Source organism: Esox lucius, chromosome 11 (assembly GCF_011004845.1).
Source record: "Esox lucius isolate fEsoLuc1 chromosome 11, fEsoLuc1.pri, whole genome shotgun sequence".
NCBI lineage: Eukaryota > Metazoa > Chordata > Actinopteri > Esociformes > Esocidae > Esox > Esox lucius.
Genome location: NC_047579.1, coordinates 5,211,205 through 5,237,692, shown reverse-complemented (window position 1 = coordinate 5,237,692; position 26,488 = coordinate 5,211,205). Strand labels below are relative to the sequence as shown.

The window sequence follows — 26,488 nt, the reverse complement described above, 5'->3', positions numbered from 1 at the left end:
ATGAAATAAACACAATGTGCACTATAGACCTGAGCCTAGCGCACGCCAAGCTCCAAGAGGCATTATGAGATGAGACTCACGGGTATAGTTGATAAAACATTACCACGCTTGATGTAAATAAAAGTAACACAACCTGTTCCACAGCCCCCCCCCCCCCCCCCCCCCCTTTCCGCGCCTAAATTTACTATCCTCATTTCCCGATTTCTCAGTAGAAAACCAAAAAGGGCACATGCGGAAATCTGTCAATGTTTCCCTAACCGAACACGGATTACAAGCAGATTAAGTCCAAAAATTATGATTTGTTTGCCAAAAATTAGGACACTATTCCATCTTAACCAGGATTTTCGATTTTGGTGAATTTACAGGAATGTATCTTTCAAAACCACTCTTTTTTTAATAGCTCAATATCCCTATGAGATCTAAAAACAAGTCTGGTGTGTTCCATTACCTCTATTCTGAAAGGTACACCTCTTCTTTTTTCCAAATTTATTATCTTGATTTTATTTTAAAATTACATGCATTGTTACAACCATAGACATAATAAAGAGTAGACGCCGCATTGGCTGCTGGGGCGCGAGAAATACGGCCGCCATCTTTGACCGGTCATACTCCTAGTTGCGTAGCAGCAGAAGCAACGATGCCAGAGCACTGTGGAGCATACTGCTCATATCGGCGGACCATCGAAAGCAGGGCTCGGGGGATTACTTTTCACAAGTAAGATTTAACATTACCGTATTATTGGTTGTATTTTGTGACTAGAATATTACCAGAGAGTTGAGAAGGAGCAAGGATCTTTGATATTACTGTACTGAAATCGTATCCAGCTAGCTAGGCTATGTTTACTGCACCAGCCGGTGTTCACCCAGCGAACTGAGACTTGATAAGTCATATTCTATAACACTGACTTGGATTACAACTGACTCAAGAATGCTATTGTAGAAATAAAGCAAATATTACTGGTATAACATTGGCCAGCTAATTATATATTTATATAAATAAAAGACGGTATTATCATTGTTGGGCAGTACTAGCTTAGCTAGTAACTTAGTATTTTGGTGGTAGCTTCACTATTTCCAGAATAAGGTAACTTTTCAGTAGTAGAAACTCCTTTATTTACCAAGTAGCTTGGCCACACAAGCTACTTTTCTTGTCATGTGAAATTAGCACAACTTAAAGTAGCTTCCTATGTAATGAACTAGCCTACTGCTGTGTTTCTGTTACTTAGCTTGCTACATTTGACTGGGTGGTAGCTTTTGTGTAGTGAAGCTTTATTCATGACAGAGTAACTAATAGCTTAGCTCACTGCAATTTCCAAGTAACTTGCCCAACACTGTGTATTATTCATGTGTAATTCACCCTAAAAAAAGTAAGTTACCTCTCATGTCTCATACCCCATACCCACCCCACTTAAAATAAAGGCAACAGAACATCTGATAGTAGAATGGTTTGTAATGTATGTATTGTGTGCCTGTTTTCCATATAAAGAGGCTGGAATAACAATCCATCGGCACTTCCAGGCCATCTTCCGCCGCCTGATGGTTCGTTGTGGTGTCTCACCTGTGTAAAGCACTATATAAATATAATGTATTTTTTTAAATTATTATTTTAATAAGGTGCTGAGTGCTGCAGAGAGGGTGATCCGCCAAGCTTCACCAATGCCAGGTGTCGACAGTCACAGACATCGTCCGGGAGGAGATTGGTACGGAGGATGTTTTTCTGCTTAGGGAACACATTGAGGAGACTCAGTTTGGCATTGACAACCATCATTCTGACTTGTCATTGGTTGTGTCTGTGTTTCTCAAAATAAGGCTGCACCACATTACCAAACTCATCTCTCTTGAACTGCAGAAAGGGAGCATGAGGAAGAACTGTCCTCTTTCAGGGGTTTTAGAGCGTGTGCATGTGTGTGGTTCCACGACAATTCAAGACTTTAATCCTAAATTCCAGCATCCCAAAACTAATTCTAAGCTTTATATCTGTACTTTAACCTTACTCATCACACATAGTATCTTTATGTCCTATCTGTCATCATTCTGACAAGATTAACACTGAAACTGAAAGCAATGGCTTAAAACTGCCTGAAAACAGTGGTCTGTCACATTTTATGTGAATACTGCTGTAAGTGTTGGTGGGTCTGTAAATACCTCTGTTTGTGTTTCATGAACTCTAGCCTCATGGTGTGTCTCCAGGAATCCAAATGTTGGTCTCCTTTGCCTTACACTGGGTTTGTGAGCTTGTGTATAATGAAGTTTATCTTTACATTATGTCCTTGTGTTTGTGATTGTCTTAGCCCTGATCTCTTTCCCTCTGGGTTCTGAAAAGCACTTGTAACTGTGTTTTGAAAATTGCTACATTAATTAAGTTTGCAGACTTTTCAAGGGAGTTTCAACAAAGTAAATGTGTAGTTTAAATAAAAACTGTCACTTTTCATTTCATCCTGCTATTTTAGACTGGGACCCATGTGTGTATGTTGGGATGGGTGCTGTGAAATGAGAGAGAAATATATATTTCTGACTTTACTTCCACTATTTACACATTAGGTGTATCAATCAGAATGATAGTCAAACTGGAAATGTTCCTGTTTTTCTCCCTTGTTGGGGATTATGTTCACAGTTTTGATGAATATAAAACTATGAATATTAAAATACGCCGAACCATGTGTCCTGTATCATAGCTACATGTATGACCTTTGCAGCAAAAAAACCCGCGTGAAAATCAGTAAGGTATTCACTGAGGTATGATTAATTAAATGCGCTGACAGCTCGTTTCACCTGCCAAAACAGATTATATTGAGTGGAGTGGCGGACCGGTCCAAGATGGCGGTTCCACGGCTTGTCAGCGCCAGTAGGCAGTAGCGGTCGATGCGGCGTCTACTCTTTATTATGTCTATGGTTACAACTCTATTATGCTTGGCTTTAATCCACTTCCGTACTATTACCTAATTCACTGAAATCGAAAATAAAAAGTAAGAGGCGTGCTCTTGACAAGGAAGGTCCGTGAACAAAATGCAAGTGGTTTTATAGGTCCATTTCATTTGGATTGAAAGCTATTAAGAATGTGAATTAGGTAATAGAGTTGTAATAATGCATGTAATTTCAAAATGAACTACAGATAATGAACAAACCAATGATAATAGAGGACATGCAGCTACAAGAGATGCATGCAAAACAAAACATAAACTACACATTGTAGAAAATATTAATAACATATACATTATTATACATATATCTTTATAATTATAATTTTGTTTATATTGTATGCTAATTGTTAACGCTTTCCTACTGAAAATTATAATTTAAGTACAGAACAACAAAATGAAGTTAGCATCTAACGAGAAGTGTGAATAGAAAAGGGCAGAAAATGTACTTACTTATGTATTTTACAGATGTAGTACAAATGGCAATTCTAAATGCCACTAAACATCCTCTGCAATGTATTGTCAATGAAGCTGGCAACCATATACAGTGGGGAGAACAAGTATTTGATACACTGATGATTTAGCAGGTTGTCCCACTTAAAAAGCATGTAGAAGTCATTTTTATCATAGTTACTCTTCAACTGGGAGTGACGGAATCTAAAACAGAAATCCAGAAAATCACATTGTATGATTTTTAAGTAACTCATTTGTATTTTATTGCATGACATAAGTATTTGATACATCAGAAAAGCAGAACTTAATTTTGGTACAGAAACCTTTGTTTGCAATTACAGAGATCATGCGTTTCCTGTAGTTCTTGACCAGGTTTGCACACACTGCAGCAGGGATTTTGGCCCACTCCTCCATACAGACCTTCTCCAGATCCTTCAGGTTTCGGGGCTGTCACTGGGCAATACGGACTTTCAGCTCCCTCCAAAGATTTTCTATTGGGTTCAGTTCTGGAGACTGGCTAGGCCACTCCAGGACCTTGAGATGCTTCTTACGGAGCCACTCCTTAGTTGCCCTGGCTGTGTGTTTCGGGTCGTTGTTATGCTGGAAGACCCAGCCACGACCCATCTTCAATGCTCTTACTGAGGGAAGGAGGTTGTTGGCCAAGATCTCACAATACATGGCCCCATCTATCCTCCCCTCAATACGGTGCAGTCGTCCTGTCCCCTTTGCAGAAATCATCCCCAAAGAATGATGTTTCCACCTCCATGCTTCACGGTTGGGATGGTGTTCTTGAGGTTGTACTCATCCTTCTTCTTCTTCCAAACACGGCGAGTGGAGTACAGACCAAAAAGTTATATTACTGTCTCATCAGACCATATGACCTTCTCTCATTCCTCCTCTGGATCTTCCAGATGGTCATTGGCAAACTTCAGACAGGCCTGGACATGCGCTGGCTTGAGCAGGGGGACCTTACGTGCACTGCAGGATTTTAATCCATGACGGCGTAGTGTGTTACTAATGGTTATCTTTGAGACTGTGGTCCCAGCTCTCTTCAGGTCACTGACCAGGTCCTGCCGTGTAGTTCTTGGCTGATCCCTCACCTTCCTCATGATTATTGATGCCCCACGAGGTGAGATCTTGCATGGAGTCCCAGACCGAGGGAGATTGACTGTCATCTTGAACTTCTTCCATTTTCTAATAATTGCAACATCAGTTGTTGCCTTCTCACCAAGCTGCTTGCCTATTGTCCTGTAGTCCATCCCAGCCTTGTGCAGGTCTACAATTGTATCCTTGATGTCCTTGCACAGCTCTCTGGTCTTGGCCATTGTGGAGAGGTTGGAGTCTGTTTGATTGAGGGTGTGGACAGGTGTCTTTTATACAGGTAACAATTTCAGACGGGTGCAGTTAATACAGGTAATGAGTGGAGAACAGGAGGGCTTCTTAAAGAAAAACGAACAGGTCTGTGAGAGCCGGAATTCTTACTGGTTGGTAGGTGATAAAATATTCATGTCATGCAATAAAATGCAAATTAATTATTTAAAAATCATCAAATACTTGTTCTCCCCACTGTACATTTAGAGATTACATGTTATTAAAATATTAGTTCATTATTAAAAACCTTTTTTGATATTATTGTAACACCCCTGGCCGGGATGCTAAATCAGGAGTCGGAGTCAGAGGTAAAGAGCACCCGGTAGAATTTATTAACCCTAACAAGACAGCTGTGTGGCCACTGTCTACACCAACAATACCTGTAAACACACAGGCTCTTGACAAACTCTCCTAAATCTGTAGCTAGCTAAGACAAGTATCACACGTCACGGTTCTCTATCACACACAGGAGTGGAGCCACAAGAGAGAGAGATGCTTGCCAAAACCCCACCTTACATAAGCTATGGCCTGGGACCCCTGGACCCACCGCTGCTGTCCCCGAGCCCCCAGAGATGCCCTCCTCACTGCAGGACGTCCCACCAGGTAAACCAGCCCCACCTAACTGTCAGGCCCCGCCCCCTAAAGAAACATAACTGAGCAACTTAGAACTTTAAATGAACACAGGGTCGCTACATCATTTTATTGTAATGGCTTTGTAAATGCACACAACAATATTTATGTAATGGAAAAATATCTGATCAGCCGTTTTGAGCTAGAAACCAGAGTTATTATTGGAATTATTATTAATTGGGATAAAATCGTAAATCTGGATACTTTTGGCCAGGATAATCGTGGCTTCAAATTCTCATGTCGTCCCACCCCTAGTTGACAGTACGCGCTGTAAGCAATGTTATCTCATTTCTGGGCATGTGAATATTTAGTTATGCAATAACATAATTAGTCAATATAGTATACATATTTGTATTGGATTTTCTACATTGCATTTTAGGAAACACTACGCAAAGTATTTCATACTATCTCCCCTTTCAGGTGTAGGACACATTCCGTTGTACTGTACTTGTACTGTTCAATGACAATAAAGTTGAATCTAATCTAAAGAAACAAAATCAGCCATGGAGTGATTGGAGTCATTGTTGGGTTGTGCAATTGGTTTGAACTCTGCTGGCAATACTCAGCCCTCATTTCAGGGTGGTTGCAGTTGGTGGGTGTCCCTTTTGTTGATGCTTGGCAATGTGGGTGGTTTGATTTCTGTTGGGGTCAGGCCGGGTTCTCCCTCTCCACTTGTAGATCTAAGGAATGCACTTTCTAAATGATCCCAGTCTCCTGCCCTAGGAGGACATGAGGTCTTAGCCCACACCTCACCTGCCCCCCCGGCACAGCCCGAAGAGGACTGGCTGAACTAGGCTTGTTTGGCTCCTTGTCTGGTTTCTGGAGATCAGTCATTAATGTCAATGGTGTATATTTTCATTATTTGCATAATTTCTCAACATTCTACTGTTAACCCCCCTTTTTTTCCTCATGTATTTACATTTATTTTTATTTAAACCTTATTTTAACAGGGAAAACAGACTGACTCTCTTTTAAGGCTATGTCCAGTGAAGACATGTTTATATGTACAGTTAGGCATCCTCCCACGCTCAATAACACAAGCTCATAAACAGACAACAACAACACCATCCAATAAGTGCGCCGTCCCATGATTCATATCCGGCAGATAAAAAAACAGCATACGGCTGCTGCACCAGTCATGAGCGAGTGAGACTACAACAATGTGTGCTGTTGGGAATCCAGTGCATTTATCTGACTATCACTCCAACAATACACCCAATGTTCTTGGTCTACTCATTGTGCTATTTACTCAGCAGAGATCCTGTTTCTGGGTATGTAAGCACATACATCAGGCATGTATATTCAGGCCAGATGTTGGAATGTGACTGTCTTAGGTTGTCCCGATATCACAGTTGCGATCTTACCTGTCATTGGCTAACCAGCCTCCTTCACTGGCCACTCTTTAGGTCACGTATAGGGGAGGATTGGAAGATATAATTGGTCACAAGATTGTTTCTCAAGGACCAACCACATGCCACAGCAACCAAAGAGCACAAGTCAAAGCAGCCACTGGACTATAAAAAAGTTAGCCAGCAACAAAAACACATTGATCTTTCAGACACACTTACACAATAAAAATAAAGTATCTTCCTGAGTAGTGTTGCGCAGTAAACCGATACTGTACCATAACGAGGTACAGATTTATTTGCAGCAGGACTATACTGGCATTTAGGGGAAATAAATATATATAATTTGTCACAAGATTGTTTCTCAAGGACCAACCACATGCCACAGCAACCAAAGAGCACAAGTCAAAGCAGCCACTGGACTATAAAAAAGTTAGCCAGCAACAAAAACACATTGATCTTTCAGACACACTTACACAATAAAAAATCTTCCTGAGTTGTGTTGCGCAGTAAACCGATACTGTACTATAACAAGGTACAGATTTATTTGCAGCAGGACTATACTGGCATTTAGGGGAAAGAAATACACTTTTATGCGATTGAAACAGGCTGTAGAACAGCAGCGATAAAAGCTGGTCTGTGTCTTTAAGACAAGTGGGCCTGTGTGTGACATCATGCCCATGCTCTGCTACTTGCTGCCGGCGTGAGAGCCGGTGTCTGAGCCAAGGAGCAAAAGAAGATCAGAGGCATTGATTAGCAACAGCCACAGTAAGAGAACTCACTGTTTGAAGTCTACCAGAATGTTGGCAAAGGTGCTGAAATGTGAAATGTGGCAGTTCTTTGCTTACCAAGCCAATGAAAAAGCCAACCCCCAAAACTTGACAGCACCGATATGCAAGCGGTGCTTTAAAGAGTGTTTAGCAGAGGGAGGCAACACAATTACAGTTACATAATAACAGTTAGGTCCGGAAATAACTGGACACTGACACAAGGCTGTTTACCAAAATATATTCAAGTTACAGTTAAATAATGAATAAGGGCTTAAAGTGCAGTCCCTCAGCTTTAATTTGAGGGTATTCACATCCAAAGGAATGGTTTAGGAATTACATTAATATGTAGCCCCCTCTTTTTCAAAGGACCAAAAGTCATTGGACAATTGACTCAAATGGTGTTTCATGGACAGGTGTGGGCTAAAACACAACCACTAATACAATTACACCCCCCCAATAAAATACTTCCCACAATAGTGCAAATCACAACCACTAATACAATTATACACCCTGAATAAAAATACTTCCCCCAATACCACCAAACACAACCACTAATACAATTACAAATCCCCAATTTAAAAAAATCCCCTTAATAGTGCAAAACACAACCATTAATACAATTAACACACTAATACGCTGACACACTTCCAATACCAAACACCTTCCCCAAATATGAACGCATTGCCACAAAATATGAAACAACATTAAATCAAAACCTGAGGCAGCTAACGGGTACCGACAGGCCAAGCGGGCTGCAGCCCGGGTGGTTGTAGCAGCAAAAACTCGGGCCTGGGAGGAGTTCGGTGAGTCCATGGAGAAGGACTATCGGCTGGCCTCGAAGAGATTCTGGCAAACCATCCGGCGCCTCAGGAGAGGGAAACAGTGCCCTACCAAAGCTGTTTACAGTAGAGGTGGGCAGCTGTTGACCTCAACTGAGGATGTCGTCGGGCGGTGGAAGGAGTACTTCGAGGATCTCCTCAATCCCGCTGTCACGTCTTCCATTGAGGAAGCAGAGAATGAGGGCTCAGAGGTGGACTCGTCCATCACCCGGGCTGAAGTCACAGAGGTGGTCAAGAAACTCCTCGGTGGCAAGGCACCGGGGGTGGATGAGATCCGCCCTGAGTACCTCAAGTCTCTGGATGTTGTGGGGCTGTCTTGGTTGACACGCCTGTGCAACATCGTGTGGCGGTCGGGGACAGTGCCTCTGGGATGGCAGACCGGGGTGGTGGTCCCTCTTTTTAAGAAGGGGGACTGGAGGGTGTGTTCCAACTATAGGGGGATCACACTGCTCTGCCTCCCTGGGAAAGTCTATGCCAGGGTTCTGGAGAGGAGAATACGGCCGATAGTAGAACCTCGGATTCAGGAGGAACAGTGTGGTTTTCGTCCGGGCCGTGGAACACTGGACCAGCTCTATACCCTCTACGGGGTGTTGGAGGGTTCATGGGAGTTTGCCCAACCAATCCACATGTGTTTTGTGGATTTGGAGAAAGCATTCGACTGTGTCCCTCGCGGCATCTTGTGGAGGGTGCTTGGGGAATATGGGGTCCTGGGTCCTTTGCTAAGGGCTGTCAGGTCCCTGTACAACCGAAGCAGGAGCTTGGTCCGCATTGCCGGCAGTAAGTCAGACTTGTTCCCAGTGCATGTTGGACTCCGGCAGGGCTGCCCTTTGTCGCCGGTTCTGTTCGTAATTTTTATGGACAGAATTTCTAGGCGCAGCCAGGGGCCGGAGGGTGTCAGGTTTGGGAACCACACAATTTCATCTCTGCTCTTTGCAGATGATGTTGTTGTGTTGGCCCCTTCTAACCAGGACCTTCAGCATGCACTGGGACGGTTTGCAGCCGAGTGTGAAGCGGTGGGGATGAGAATCAGCACCTCCAAATCCGAGGCCATGGTCCTCAGTCGGAAAAGGGTGGCTTGCCCACTTTAGGTTGGTGGAGAGTGCCTGCCTCAAGTGGAGGAGTTTAAGTATCTAGGGGTCTTGTTCACGAGTGAGGGAAGGATGGAACGGGAGATTGACAGACGGATCGGTGCAGCTTCTGCAGTAATGCAGTCGATGTATCGGTCTGTCGTGGTGAAGAAAGAGCTGAGCCGCAAGGCGAAGCTCTCGATTTACCAGTCAATCTACGTTCCTACTCTCACCTATGGTCATGAGCTTTGGGTCATGACCGAAAGGACACGCTGGAGGGACTATGTCTCCCGGCTGGCCTGGGAACGCCTCGGTGTCCCCCCGGAAGAGCTAGAGGAAGTGTCTGGGGAGAGGGAAGTCTGGGCATCCCTGCTTAGACTGCTGCCCCCGCGACCCGGCCCCGGATAAGCGGAAGAAGATGGATGGATGGATTAAATCAAAACGTAAAGAGTAGGTACAAGACTCTTATTGCTGATTGGGTGCACAGTCTGTTATTCAGGGTGAACAGCAATAACATTTATTTATTGCGGTTATAAGAAGGAAGAGTAATTAAGAGTATTGTTAAAATATATTTATTTCAATCTTCATGGATAACATTAGCATAATATTTTCTGTTAGAGAGTGGAGAGGAAGGAGGAAGACAAGATCAGAAGATTGAAGGAGATTGAGAAGGAAAGGTAAAGATACGATTACAGAGCCTGACAATTTATTATTACAATGTTTTTGAGATAAAATACAAAAATGAGGCAAGCAATGGTAATCTGTTAACCGAAGCATTTTATCTAAAAGTGTAACTATTTATTATTAAGATTGGATAGAAAGGAGGAGAGTGAGAAGAAAAAATGAAGGGAGTAAAAAGAGTGAAGTGAGGAGAGTGTAGAAGATGAGGTGGAAAGATAAAGAGAAGGAAGAGAAGAAAGATGAGTGAACAAAAGAGGAGAAAGATTGTAGTAGAAGAACAAGAAACCAGGCAAGCCTAGTTCAGCCATCCCACAATAAAAACACTCACAGCACTTTTGTTGGCCCCCAGGAATTTGAACCTGGGTCTCCCATATCAGAGGCCATGTCTTTAACCACTACACCACGGAGCTATACAGCTGAGTTAATATAGCATATGTAGTCAGTTTGAATGTGTCGCAAGGTATCATTAAGCATTCTATTAAACCGAGTAACATTTCTTATTAAGTTTACCTCCACCACAAATAGCTTTTATGAACTGTATGGCTTTTGCCAGTGTGTGTGTGTCACATACTAATTTTTTTTTAACTTAACCAGGGTTTGGAACCGTTTCACCTTGAATGCATCACACGCTGGTGCCCTACCATATGCAGTTGGTGCCCTTTACATTTCTAGTGGTATTTTTATTGGGTGTGTATAATTGTATTAGTGGTTGGTTTTGTGCTATCGGGGGGAGTATTTTTACTGGGGATGTGTAATTGTATTTGCAGTTGTGTTTTGCACTTCCAGGCCACAGTAGTATAGGGATATATTGTCTTCTCAGATTCAGACAAATTCAGCCAAGTTCAGCAAAGTTGATTGGACGATGCTTCACCTTACAGATGGACAATGTTCCAAAACGTACGTTTTTTAAGGCAGAGAAGTGGAATATTCTGCAATGGCCGAGTCAATCACCTCATCTCAACCCGACCAAGCATGGATTTCTCTTGCTGAAAACGGAAACAAAAAACAACATCTGAAGATTGCATGGATTTCACTTGCTCCACGAAAGTAAAGGCCTGGCAAAGCATCACAAAAGAGGAAACCCAACGTTTGATGATGTCCATGTGTTCCAGACTTCAAGCAGTCATTGCCTGCAAAGGATTCTCAAAAAGTATTAAAAATGAAAATTTCATTTATGGTTGTGTTAATTTGTCCAATTACATTTGAGCCCCTGAAATAAGGGGACTGTGTATGAAAATGGTTGCAATTCCTAAGCGTTTCAAACAATATTTTTGTTCAACCCCTTGAATTAAAGCTGAAAGTCTGCACTTCAATTGCATCTCAGTTGTTTGATTTCAACCCCCATAGGGGTTGCGTACAGAGCCAAATGATGAACATTTTGTCAGTGTCCATATATTTACAGCCCTAACTGTAAGTCAGGTGAAGGTGGTTTCATCCACAAACATCAGGAGCTTGACAGAGTGGTGACTGGAGGTACAGCTGTTGATGTACAGGGAGAAGAGTTGGAGGGACACAGCCTTGAGGGGAGCCGGTGCTGATGGTCAGGGGGTCAGACAGGTGCTTCCCCAGCTTCACATGCTGCCTCCTGTTAGACAGGAAGGCTGTGATCTACTTGCATGTGGACTCAGGCACACAAACAGGATTCTGGCGTAGGTTCCAGGGGAGTCCAGAAGCGGGAGGATGAAGTGAAGAGCCATGTTGACCTTGTCGTCCACAGACCTGTTGGCTCTGTAGACAAACTGCAGTGGGTCTAGTAGAGGGTAGGTGATGGTCTGGAGTTGGGAAAGCACAAAGCGCTCAAATGACTTCATAACCACAGAGGTCAGGATGATGGGTCTGTAGTCGTTAAGTCCTGTGATCCTTGGCTTCTTGGATGATGATGGAGGATTTTAAACAGTCCGGGACGCAGCATGTCTCCACTAAGGTGTTGAAGATGTCAATACACCTAGCTGACAACTGATCTGCACAGTTCCTTAGGGTGGATGGGGAGACACTGTCAGGCCCTGCTACTTTAAGTGGATTTTGGCTCTTGAATAATCTGTTAAAATTCCATTGCAGTGGCAGAGGTGGGGATGATTTGGATTGGTGATTGTGAATGGGCCCCGATGGTGGGGGGTTGGTGTTCATTGCTGGATACATAGGGAGAAGGAATGTAGTCAGGATTGTCCTTTTTGTCTTTCACATCTGCAGTAGAACTCACTCAGGTCATTGGCAAGTTGCAGGTCATTAATGGAGTGGGGGGGATTTAGGTTTGCAGTTGGTAATCTGTTGGAGGCCTGTTGTGGAAATTCTTGAACTGATGTATACTTGGTCCTATACATGTATGAATGGGTTACTAGTTAAAGGTACTGAGTCCCCATGTTTGGATAAGAAAAGGAATGTAGGAGAGGGGGATGTGGTGTTTAGGGTCATTATTGACTGGTATCAGCAGATTATAGGGTTACTCGTATTGTTTGTCCAGATGCTGTGAGTCTTCTCCTAGAGTTGAAGAGGTTACCCATGTGGGGGAGGATAGCTTGCCCCTTGTGTGAAGCCTAGGTATTAATAGACCAAAGGGAATGAGTTTTATTGATAGGACTTACCACACCCCTTTAAACTGTAATAAATACAGACTGTTCGTGTATCTACTTTAGAGACTCCTCGAAGTGATTATTTTTGGGTTTGACGTGTCTCTCTATTTGAAAATAAATGGTTAATTGTGCAAGAGAATTTTGTCTCTGTCCTTACTCCTTTAAAAGTTCTGATCGATGAAATTGCCATCACAGGCCTCTCCAAACAGAAGCAGAGTCGTTGATCGAGAACTGCTTTAATTTCTCTCCATACAGGCGCTTGGCTTCCTTCACTGCCTTACTAAAGCTGTATTTAGTCTCGCTGTGAACGCCTCCTATTTTTCTAAACCCAGTCATCGGAGTTTGAGAGCAGTTTTTGTCATTGTTGTCACTCACCTTGTTCCATGTTGGTATGCAGCTGACCTCACAGAAGCTAATGCATGATGTCACAGTACCAGCAACAAATAAGTGTTGTAAATGGTGGTCATGTACATTGAATGTACATAGAAAGTGATCAGAGCATATGAAATGTTCATGTGATCAATGTTGCTGGTTGAGAAGCCTTTTGGCCTGAGGGCCTGTTTTTGAGTCTGGAAGTGTGTGTCCTGATGCTCCGGTAACCTGATGGCAGCAGTGTGAACAGATCTTAGCCAGGGTGGCTGTAGTCTTTAATGATCTTCCATGCTTTCCTCAGGCATTGTGTATGGTAGATGCCTTGCACAGAAGGGAGATGGAAGCTGATGATGCACTCCACTGACTTCACCATCCTTTGGAGGGACTTCCGGTCCATAGCGAAGCAGCTGCCGTACCAGGCGGTAATGCAGCCAGAGAGCATGCTTTCAGTGGTGCACCTGTAAAGGTTGGTGAGTTTTTGCAGAAATGCCAAACTTCTTGAGACTCCTCAGGAAGTATAAGCACTTTTTACCACTGAGTCTGCTTGCCTGGACCAGGTGAGGTCATCTTTGATGAACACACAGAGGAACTTGAAGTCGGTGGGGTTGCCCATTCACACCACCTGGGATCTACTCGTCCGGAAGTCCAGGATCCAGTGGCAAAGGGAGGTGTTAAGACCCAGGGGCCTGAGCTTAGGAACAAGCTAAGTGGTCACAATAGTGCTGAATGCAGAGCTGTAGTCCACAAACAGCATCCTCACGTATGTGTTACCCTTTTCCAGGTGGGGGAGGGTGGTGTGTGTCGTCAGGGCGATGGCATCAACTGTAGATCTATTGGGGCAGTATGCAAATTGAAGGGGGTCCAAGGTGTCAGGAAGTTCTGGGTTCTGACCAGCCGCTCGAAGCACTTCATGATGGTGGAGGTCCGTGCTACTGGGCGATTGTCATTCAGGCAAGTAATGGAAGGTTTCCTTTGTACGGGGATAATGATGGTCTGCCTGAAGCATGTGGGGACTGCAGACCGATTCAGGAAGAGGTTGAATATAGAGGTGAAAACCTCTGCTAGCTTTTTTTTTTAAAGCTCTCCTCACATCAGCCGTGGTTAGGGACAGACTACATTCATCCTGGTCCTCAGCAAACCTCATAGAAGGAATGGTGTTGGTCACCTCAAACCATTTAAAGCAGGTGTTGAGCTCATCCGGGAGGGTAGCGGCGGGACGGGCAGCACTGCTATTCCTCCCTTTGTAGTCTGTGACATGTCACGGTCCACACCACGAGTCGGGCATCAGAGCTGTCTTAGTCAGAATCCAACTTATCCCTGTAGTCTCTTTTTCTATCTCTAATAGCCTTCCATAGGTCATATCTGGACCTCCCCAAAGCCTCCAGGTTCCCAGAGCTATAGGCACAGGACTGTGCTCTGAGATTAGCATGGACATTACCATTAACCCCAGGGCTTTTGGTTGGGGAAAGTCCTGACATTGATCCTCAGAAAGATAATTGATGCTCTTGGAGGTATATATACTGAGTCAGAGTCGGTATATTCATCAATGTCCCCATCAGTTGCAACACAGAACATCTGTCAATCTGTTCTTTCAAAGCAGTCCTGGTGAGTGGTAATGGATTCCTCACTCCAGCTCTGAACTGCCCAAAAAGAAATGTGATTCTTCCTGTTGTTGTAGTTGTCTGTAGGTTGGGAGAAGAATGGAGGTGTGATCCGCCATTCCAAAGGCCGGTGGGGAGGGGTCAACAGTCTGATCACCACGAGGAGGGAAATTCATAACCTGGAGGTGTTTCTATTGAAGGGGCAAATATGAGAACATTTGTGCTTCATCAGCCTGCGGGAGTACGTAGACTGCTGTGATTATAGCAGAGCTGAATTCCCACAGAAGGTGATGGGCAGTTTGAACCCCAGCGAGAGTTCTGTCCTGCCGGTAGATATAAAAACCAGCTGTAATGGCCAAGTCAGGCACCATAGGGTTTAACAAAGTATCAGAAAACCCCAGAACGCAGCAGTTTGCAATGTCCTGCTGGAAGTTAATCCATACGTGTAGTTTGTCCATTTTATTGTCCAGGGTTAGAACATTTGCAAGTAAAATGATCGTCAACGGTGGATTGCAAGATCCAAGATCTACATAGAACACCGGCATGTTTGCCTCTCTTCTTTCACTCCCGTCGGCGTGTTATATAACAAATAGGAAGACACAGGAACTGCTCCGGTGAGTTGAGAAATGTCTGTATCCAGTAATGAATGAACTGTCAAAAGTGCTTGACAATTATACTATATGAGCGATCGTGCAGCATGTACAAAAAATAAAAACAGTACGAACAGTAATAAGCATGTTGTGAATGCTGAGCCATTGTCAGTGCAACCTCTATGATGCACATCTGTCAATCCTCTCTATATTTGGTCGATCCGGCTACTGAGGCTAGGTCGCCTTTAGAAGATGTAAGCATAGCAATAGGAAATGCGCTATGGATTCCAGCCTGGATTATTTCACTATAGCATTGCTCTAAACAATCTTCTAAACAATAACAGAGTATCGAATGGATGAATAGTGAAAACAATTTAAATACTTAAAATGATAAGTTGTTCAACTACAACCTGAGCATCGAGGACTGAGTGGCCTATCTCATTGACCAATGAGTCTGGTGGCATTTTCATTTACATCGGTAGCCAAGATGCTACCGTACACTTCTGAATTCATTTGTCTGCTTCGATCATTTGTGATTTCTCGTTCCAGAAGCATGCAGCTATTCATGCCAATGCCATAACACTACCTCTACCATGATTCACAGATGAGGGGGTATGTCTAGAATCATCAGCGATTCCATTATTTCTCCACACGTTTGCTGTCTCATCACTTTGACAGAGATTCACCATCTCATCTGTCCATAAAACCCATTCCAGAACTGTACTGGCTGATCTCTGTTGTAACAATCCCGCCCAAACTGTTTTTCTTTTCTTTTTTTTTCGTGCATAACTCTGCCCACTTCTTCACATTCAGTACATGCCCTTCAGAGGTCTGTGTGTGTGTGTGTGGCAATAACTTGGGTAAGGTATTGTGTGTGTTCAAAAGGAAGCTGGCATAAAAAAACTAAAACATTGAAATGAGCAAGCAGGACCTCAGAACACCTAGACCCTGGGCATCTCTATGTGCCTGACAGCCATGAAAGAATATACGTGTTTGTTTTTCTGTCTTGTGAAGATCAGAAAAATCAATGTTCCCTAACCAATGGCAACTTTTATGCTCAAACTTAACCAAGCCCTAACAACTACCCCTGACCCGTATAAGTTATCACATTTAATAATGAAAAGACTGCTTTTCTTCTTAATGGTCTTTTTTTTAACTATAACAAGTATGCAGTTTCTGCCTTAACACTGCTTGCATGACTCCCTCTGCACTGCAAGGTTCACTAGTACCTAGTTATTCTTAACCAATCAGATACCTGCGCATTCACTTCACATGGTACAGGCCTGCAATATACAAACACAGTTACCATCATTTGTTTTTCTTTCAAACTTTATAACAATGGGAAGTTCTGGACTTGTCTTTCATAACGTGTTGAATGCTGGGTGCTACAACGGTGACTTGATGTTTTACACCATTTAGCATTAGAAAGAGGTTGAATTCTCGTCAAGTGAATTGTGGTCCATTATAATTGTGATCCATTATAATTGTGGTCCACTACTTCTTGTGGAAGACCATAAGATGCAAACAAATGCCTAAGCACTTCAAAATCAGACCTCACACTATTTGGGTGAATTTCTGGCCATCTAGCATACAAATCCACAACAACCAAAAACACCTGCTTATTGTTCTCCGCAAAATCTAAATGAATTCTCTCCCATGTTAGCACTAACAACACCATAAGGAAGCGTGTTCACTGAGTAGAACCCCTTATGCGCATTGATGGTGAGAAAAGTCTAAGATTCTTCATCTAATTTTACCTGCTGGTAAGCTTGAGACAGATTCAGCGTTGTAAACTTCTCACCTTCCAGCAAGTTTGCAAACAAATCTTTCATTTTTGGTATGGGGTACTGATCTACGTCCAGCCATGGACTGTCAGTTAACTTAATCCCCACAAACTGGCACAGTGGTGTGTTTTTGGTACACACACAATAGGAGCAGTGTTGTGGACATTTTGAACTAAGGTACATTTGAGAAATGTCTGTCTTTCCATTGGCTGGTATGTAAATCTTTACTTTGATTGTGATACACGTGTCTGTATAATATCAGAGGATTATTAGGTACTTTGACCATGTTCTCCTGCCTAGACAAAGAAGGGTGTCAGTCCTTAGAAATGTGGCCTTTGGGGGGGAAGTAGGAGCAGTTTGCCCCTTTATGTAAACACAACAGTAAACATAAATAGAGAGTCGCGTCAAACGCTTACAAACATAATCATCCGAGGAGTCTCTAAGTTAATACATGAACAGTTCATATTTATAGAGGAAAAAGGGGTGTGGTAAGATGCTGGCCATCTGTCTTGTGTCACATAGGTTTTACCTAGAGGGCGGGCTGAGAAATACCAGATCCCCTGCTCCCACATTCCTTTTCTAATTTGAACAAGGGGACAAGTCCTTTAATCAGTAAGAATACATTTGTTAGAGACATTTCCATCTCTCTCTCTCTCTCTCTCTCTCTACAAGTGTTTTGTGGAACCATGCTGTTTGTTTATTTAACACATCAACAAACAGCGTTCATTCATTCATGAAGATGAATGAATGCTGTTTGTTGATGTGTTAAATAAACACATCAGTAGCAAGAGGGAGTTTTGTAGCTTTACTTGTATTCATCCTATAATTTTGAAATAGTTTGTTCCCCACCAACTTTTTACATATAAAAATGCCACTGCTAAGGGTGAAAGTCAAAATAATGATTCAGAGAGTAAAGGAGCACAAGCTGTTTGACACAGTTGTGGAATCTGAGCATTAACAATTACAATATGAATGTACGTTTCATTGGAAGTGAATGTGCCTAGATAATGAGAACAACAGAAACATCTCTGTTTAGATTATCTCTCTGCTCTAATGGTTGACTTCTAAAAACATGGTCTTAGTTAGAAACGCCCTTAATGTATAGGCTAGCTGGTAACCAACATTACAGTGAGAAGATAATGGAACGTTCACCGAATGACATCTGTGCTGCAATTCTCCAATAAACTTGAGCGAACTTCTCCCTCGATTTGATACGGGTTCTACATTATTTGACCACTATAGGAAACCGCTGATTTCTAACACAGTCATCCCTCTGGTCGTCAGGCAGCATCAACCAACTATTTGCATTGTCGTGCTTGTGGGTCAATCAAAATTAACGTTTGGTCAGAGACGAGCTGGTATAAATGTTTTTTTTTCCCCTTTGGGTCACTCTGATTTGGACCAGTTGTTAGCTTTGGTTATGCATGCATTCTTTTATTTTTTTAAGACAACCAGCTGCCTTAAGTAATAGCTTTTTGGATATTACCTGATTTTGTGCCTACCACAAATGTCAAAGCATGAAATGTATAATTTGTAGATGAAATATATCAATAACATGTAACACTGCAATGCATATCAGTTGTTTGTGTAGATCTTTAATTGGCCTTAGTTTTAGTAAACATCAAACAGAAAAAATTTAAGATTCAACAGCATGTCAATGAAATGCAGAACATATACATTTTTTTATAACTATGAACTGTTATTTGTTGAACTGTTGAAATGATACACATTAAAATACATTCTTCATCCAATCCATATTAGTTTTTTCTTTTATGGGAACAATAATACTTGTTCTGAAAACTGAGTTTCTACAGTTGCTAAAATGTAACAACTTCAAACAAATACTAATTCTTAATATTAATTTGTAACAACTGAACTAGCACCCAAGCATTCAGTTGCGAGACACTTTTCTGCATGTAAAGATTTGTGGTCAGCCTTCTCTCTAATAGTGTTTGAAACCTGAAGATCTTCATACATCCTCAACTAGAATGTTTTCCTGAGCACAGATGACAAAGTCACACCAGGTACAACCTGTAAGAAAGATTTGACCTTGTACCTGCCAGTAGTAGGCATGTGATCTCTTCAACTTCAGCTCTACATTCTGTATTTTCAGGAAAGGCCAGTCCACTTAACTTTGTACACTTGGCCACTTAGCCTCCAAGACACCAAAGTGGGACCTCACACTTGGGTCAAATATGATGCCACCTGGAGGCGATTCTAACAATGGGGCATCTAGTGGAATACAAAGAGGTTAACATTTTTCAATGTGCAGCCCCCTTTTCAATCTCCATGGTCTGCATACCAGATCCCTTGAACATCCGTTCCGCTTGGTGGTCAGTGGATGTCTCCCCTGGTACGTGGTGAACCTCTGGGAAACACAAGGTTGTTATTCCTCTTTTCCTAAGCTGATGCCATTCGGTGCTGCTGCTCTGTTCCCTTGTACCAGCCTGGATTCTGTGTGACATCTTGGAGGTTTTCCCTAATGCTTTGTCATGGAGCTGCTTGTGATGAATAAGGATGTAGACACACTGAAAAGACTGAAGCCTGCAGCTATCTAATGGAAGTGGTGGTGTAGAAGGGGCATCAGATATCTTCACAATTTCATGGGTTTTTGGCTGTGGAGGTTGATAAGACAGTACACTGCCAGCTTGCACTGGCCCAAAGGCAGACTCAATCAGGGGAAAGTTGGCTGGCATATCGACGATTTTCACATGAGGGGCAGTAAGTGGAGAAAAGTTAGCATATGTTTCTGTGACGTGGAGAAGGTCCATGTCAGGCATTTGTCAATTTTTTTTATAAATTGACAAATCCGGACATAACGCTAGCAATATTATCTCTACTGGTTTGTAATACAGTACAAATAAGATTAGCTTGTGGTGGAAATACACATTAAAACCCATTTCGCCTATTTCGAATCACTCCTGATAAAAATAATAAAAATGTGGTATTTATCATTTGTTTTCAGTTAATGCTCCATAACATACCTTCATGCCATTATCCTGTTGTGGCTTATTCTTTCCCATACCTTGTAAACTTCACCCTTAATTACCATGTAAGTTCCTAGTAAGTCCATCATCTTAAACTAGTTCTTATACGGCACCAACAACACTTTGTGTAGTTACAAGGAAAGAGGGCTGTAATTTGAAGTGGTGTCTGTTCCCATGTAGTTACAGTGTATTTACAAGGAAAGAGGGCTGTAATTTGAAGCTGTGTCTGTTCCCACGTAGTTACAATGTAGTTACAAGGAAAGAGAGCTGTAATTTAAAGCAGTATCTGTTCCCACATTGATACACAGTAGTTACACCTACCAAGCAAGTACGTTTGGTGTAGTCAAATGAAGCAGTCTGACTCACAGTAGTTAAAACACATACCTCAAACCAATTAATTAATGACCATTTAAAATGAAAGGGTATGTTCAAAATAAAAACGCTGTCAAGGAATTAATCAAAACCAAATCTAGATATCTGCAGCAATTTGGACACCTACTGTGCATAATGTACATAATCTATAGCATGTATTTCATCTCCAGTCCTGCAGTATCCCTGGCAATACATATCAGTTGTGTAGCCCAGGAAAAATACAACTTACTCAACTATTAAATGGCCTAGTTAGCAGTCCACAATAATTAATTGTTCTTTAATGGTAAGGTCAACAAAAATATTCCAAGTCTGAATCTCAATCAGTATTCAAACAAATGGTGTGCTTTTGTAAAATTCTAATTAGCTTCACGTTAATTGCCTTGAATGGGTATTTAGAGGAATTTTTCACATATCCAAGTGTTGAACTTTACAAAAATGTATTCTATTTTTGTTGTATGAGTTTAGCCAGAACTTTTATTCACTCATTTTCTTTTGGATGAAATGTTGGGCGAACAAGCAAACCATTTAATAAAATTGCATTTGAAAAACTTCCGAAATATACTAAACAACACTATTACAACCCCAAGTGATCTAGCAATGACACGCTTCAGCTAGTATGGACTCCATGAAGGTGGCACCTGTATGTATGGACTCCACGATCGATTGGCATTCCTCAGAGAACACCACAAAAAGTCCATCATTGATGCCCTGTTCTCTTCACAGATGACAGCTTTTTCACACTGAGCACATGACAGACGTGAAAAAGAGTGTGGAGACGCCGTGATGCCCGCAGCATCATTCAGCATGACCGGTTTGGTGGGTCATTGATGGTCTCTGAAGGCATATAGGTCGCACAGACCTCCACGTGCTAACTAACGGTTCCCTGACTGCTGTTCGGTAGGGGGATGAAATCCTCAGATCCATCGTCAAACCTCACGCTGGTGCAGTGGGCCTTGGGTTCTTCCTGGTGCAGGACAATGCCCGGCCTCATGTGGCCAGAGTGTGTAGGCAGTTCTTGGATGGATGAAGAAGGCATTGATGCCTTGAGCTCACGGATGCCCTGATCTAGGTCTGGAAGGAGATCCCCCAAGACACCTTCCGCTGTCTCATCAGGAACATGCCCAGACGTTGTCAGGAGTGCATATAGGCACGTGGGGGCATAAAACCTACTGAGTCACATTATGTGTTGCTGTGATAAAATTCACACAAGTTGATACAGGCTGTGATTTCAAATGTTTACTTTTATTTCGGTGCGACTTTGAATCCAGCCCTCAATCGTTAGGTGATTTTGGTTTCCATTGACCGTTATGTCATTTTGTTTTTCAACGAATTACACAATGTTCGGTAAAGATCTTTTGATCTTTAATATCTTTCCTTCATTGAGACCTGATGTGTTAACTGTCAGGTCTCAAGGAAGTGTATTATTCAAACATTAATTTATTATTAATGCATGCTGCCTTCAGTTAGTTAATACTAATAACAGTGTTATCATTGGGGATATTTTAACTAGAAGAATATTTAAAAAACATCTGGGTTATAATCAACTATCTGTAAGACCAGCACAACATGAGACAATTACAGATGTTTATGTTATGTATTCAAAAAGATGTAAACAAAAAAAAAGATTTTTTTTTTTCTTTAAAACATTGTTTGTACACACTGGTGTCATCATAATGGGTTGTATAAAATATGATTTCAGTCAAATTTAACAGACTGGTAAAAAATGTAATGCTCCCAGTTGGTTTTGCTATTGAACATGTTATTGTTAGTCCAGTGACAAGTCCAGTAATTGTATACTTGTTTTTTAAACGTCAATTTCTGTCCAAATTGTGCGGATATCTAGGTTTCGTTTTGATTAATTTCCATCTTAGGTTTAATTTTATTTTGAACATATCCTTTCATTTTAAATGGTCATTAATTAATAATTAGTTTGAGATGTTACGTGTTTTAACTACTGTGAATCAGATTTTAGGAGATAACTTTAGTGCCAGGCACCTTTGGATATCCACATTTTAAATCATGCTGTGTAATGTTAACATTTAATTGTCCTCAAAAAACTGCAAAATCTGACAAACTCAGATTATTTCTTAAGCCTTTGAGTTTAATTCGTCAGCTTCTCGCTTTCAGCGCTACGAAATAACAGCGGTGAAGTTAGCTTTAAATTCAAGATTCAGACTTTTATCGTAAATACCTCATCAACGAAACCTACCAGAAAGACAGCAATGACATTCTGAATCTGCTGGCGATAGCGAACAAGCAACTCTCCCTGTTTTCTCTGTTGCGTTCAATTCTAAAAAGACAACATTACAGCCATGTCTAAGGCTGATTCTGTGTATTCTCCGTTAAGGGAGCGTGTTAAAAGTGCATATTGAATACATTCAGTTTTATAATTAAGGAAATTATTAATATTATTTGAAATATTTTAATTCAGAGAAATCTAAATATTTCTGACCCAAAAGAATGACTGTTGAAAGAAATCAACTCATATTGCTTCTGGGACAGCTGTCAATTTTGGAAATTCTAAATAGTTTTTAAAGCATCTTTCCATCAAAATTCCTCAGTAGCTCAGACCCAGTGAAACTTACATGGAAATAACCAACTGAAAAAGCTTCAGAGAGAGCTGCTCTACCATCAACATCCTTTAGTTGAGCCGTCTTTTACATTATTCTTAGTTTATAAAACATTTTTCAATCAAAAACGCTCAATAGCTCGGACCCTATAAAACTTATATGGAAATAATAAACTGATATAGCTTCAGGGACAGTTGCTCTACCATCAACATCCTTTAGTTTGGCTATTTTTCTAATTTGGACAATTATTACTAGTTTATAAAGCATTTTTCAATCAGAAAACTCTTCAGTGGCAGCTGCTCAACATCCTTTAAAAAAAATATATCTATAATTTTTAATGCAATTCCCCATAAAACAAATGCTTAGTTGCTCAGGCACAATAAATGTTTTATTACACAAAAGCAACTGATACAGCTTCAGAGACAGTTGCTCCACTGTCAACATCCTTTATTGTTTACAATATTTCTTATTTGTATAATTGTTAGTGATATTAATACATTTTCTAATTGCCTAAACCCTCGCATCGTAGTAAAACAGTTTCTCACATTCTTTTCGAAACCGATATGGAAAAACAACCTATCCATTAACCTATCAAAGTAGCCTATTAGTGGTGCTGTCTGACTGGGCATTTCATCTACTCAATTAATTAATCTAAAACCGATTGCATGAAAAAATATTTTGGCATGGCATAGCAAAAGGAAATCGGAATATCAGCAATATTGCTTACCTTCTTTATAGCGTGTGCTCTGGGCTGCATGCTTGCGGGTACCTAGACATTACTTTCACTTCGTAGCTTTGTAATGTAAGCTACGCAGCCATCGAAACTCCTCCTTTTCTTCTACACCACTTGCTCTTGGTCATTAGGGTATTTTATCCTAAAGTGATTATGAAGAGAAATGTCACATACCACTTATAGCTGGGCTGCCCAACTCTGTTCCTGGATATTGTTAAGAATTGATGTGTATCACAATCTCTGAAGAAGGACGAGCCAGGTGTCTGAGGGAGTCTGGCTGAGTGTAAGACAAAAGACAGTCTTTAAGGTGTGAGAATTTCAACAGTATGTTGGAGTTTTAAACCTTGGAAGTTATACCTGGCTGCAACATACAATTTAATAAAACAAAAACATAAAAATACATGGTTATTAAATCAGCATTATTTAAACTTCATTTATCTCAACAAGATCTACTCTCCTGTAGGTTTTCTCTCCAACTCTAATTTAACACACCTAATTTAAATCTTTAGCAATATGAAAAGCTAAAACAGTTTAGTCACTAATTGGGTTGGAGAGAAAACCTACAGGACAGTAGCTTTCCAGGAAGAGGGATGGGCAGCCCTGACTTAGAGCGTGTCCCTGCAGCGTACGCTATAGGATGTGTCCCTGCAGCGTACGCTATAGGATGTGTCCCTGCAGCGTACGCTATAGGATGTGTCCCTGCAGCGTACGCTATAGGATGTGTCCCTGCAGCGTACACTATAGGATGTGTACGAGATGTATACGGTGTGCGAAGGTGTGCGAGGCGGGGATGCAGTTGTTTCAGCAAAACATGTAATGGCTGAGGTAAAAGTTGCATTCCCATTTAAATAGTATAATGGTTAAAGACACAGTCTGCCACATAGGAGACCAGCCAGAGACAACAACATTCATCCTCTCTAATTGTGAGCTGGCTGAACTAGGCTTGCCTGTTTCTTTTTCTAGCTTATCTTTGCAGTTCATGGAAGTGTACAGACACTGTCCTTCTGTCCTCTTTTTGCTTGATTTTTGCATGTTTTATGGCTTCCATTACATTTTTTGTACCAAATACAGTAGACCAAAACAAGGTGATGTAATGGAAAATTAAAAGCAAACAGAACCTGATACATTTTAATATGGTGCTTCTTTTTCTAAAACTTTAGGAAGATGTTGTTGAAGTCAACACTTCCCCGAGTTGGTTTGTTGGAAAGGAGAATAAAACACCAGGAGTCAGGTCAATTATCTTATCGTATATCCATTTATTACAGAAGCTTCCGGAGACAATGTCTAAGGATCAACAGTCAAAACATCATTTTATACTTCCACTACGCCCAAAAGATAGAGGCGTTAAGTTACAAAGCAAGTGTGTCCTTGGCCCAATCCCAGTTCTATTCCTTATAGGATAACTGCAAGTACCCCCTTGCCCCCCTTGTGGTGTCTGTGTTGTCTGTCCGACTATGTATGTGTGTGTCTCTGACCTGTGTCCTGTTTCTCACAAGACAGACATACTAAATCTTTCTCTCCCCGGCAACCGCTTGAACAGGGTTTCCTATTCTCCTACTTGCACCTTCAGTTTCAGCTCATAATACAAACAATTAATATTTTGCTTCATTGGTTACAACAGCTTACAACAGTTCACTAACTTATACAATCAATACAACTACAATTCCCCCTTTTGATCTCTCCCCAGAGAGATCACCCCTATTCGCCAAACTCCAGTTCTCCCGGGTCATGCTGCTCCAGTAGAGGCATCAGCATCCCTGGTGGCAGTCCTGGAGCCTTCTCATTGGCTGTAGAGATCACTCTCATGGCAAGCCCTCTTATGCATGGGATACAACAACACCCACAAGTAACCATTATAGCACCAAATGTAGCAAGCGATAAAAGAACAGACATTATCAAACGTTTCCACTGGCCGAACATCGAGGTCATCCATTCCTCCAGCGGATTATCTATCCCAGAATGCTCGTGCATAGTTCGCGAGAGAGTCCTAAGGCCCTGCAGCGCCTTAGCAACCGACCCGTCCGGAGCTGTATCCTTTTTGCCTGGAGTGCTTTAACTCGATCACCTATCAGCACTAAGTGTGCTGCTAACTGTACCATCGCACATACCCCCTGGGTGCCTTTTGGGATTCTTACCAAGAGTCGGGTGCCCCCACAATATTAATACAGGCCAGACCGGGCCCAGGGTCTGATAAATAGATCTGCTCTGGATCGTAACATTACACCACTGCGAGGGGATTTCTCCAACGTTCACCACGGGTTTCTGACTGGTGAAGTGGAAACAGGTATATCCCCCTCCCCCTTTATGGGGAGTGAACGGCCCCGTCCTGGTGTCGTTATCGGAAGAAACACCCTTGCCAGGGTGATGCAATTCACAGGGGAAGCGCTATGTGTAAGAGCTAACATGCACTGATATCCCCAAGGGTCCTCTGAATACAAAGGAGCCGGCTCAGTGTATAGTTGAGGTCGGGCGGCGGCACATGCCACACAGTGCCCTAAATCTTGTTCTTTGGCATTTTGCAACATCCAATCAAGCCAGATATTACTCTTGTGATACCCCGTGGCTTTCTCGATCACCTCTAACGGTTTCAATTTGGTATAGTCGACCTCTACCACTTCCCCAGATTGCACCTTACCTGCTGAGGTGTCCACAGTCCCCGTGACTGCCACAGCTGGAGAGCTAGTGGTCGGATCCCTAATGTTAATCTTAATAAACGCTTTGGTGTCAGTTCCTGCATGCTCCACTCCGAGAACCAAATATGTTTTGTCCGCACCTCTGTATGGAGAGGTGTCCCAACCTCCGACAGACAAGGTAAGTGGATTCTGGGAGGAGCTG

The 26,488-nt window shown here is 42.0% G+C and overlaps 1 protein-coding gene across 14 annotated transcripts in view; it reads right to left on the bottom strand.

The window, feature by feature from the left end:
• Positions 1-23,788, bottom strand: part of LOC105008064 — a 74,394-nt gene extending 50,606 nt beyond the window's left edge. For 7 of the 14 annotated variants that reach the window (XR_004576449.1, XM_034295326.1, XM_034295318.1 and 4 more), the window contains exon 1: positions 23,648-23,786. Coding sequence is in view for 10 of the 14 variants with exons in the window: in XM_034295326.1 (XP_034151217.1) it covers positions 23,648-23,677 (30 nt within the window). In the remaining 4 variants the exon portion in view is untranslated. Of the gene's footprint in view, positions 1-23,647 lie in introns of all 14 variants that reach the window. The other 7 variants (XR_004576448.1, XM_034295319.1, XM_034295317.1 and 4 more) reach the window with 4 other exon arrangements.
• Between the last annotated feature and the right edge of the window lie 2,700 nt (positions 23,789-26,488).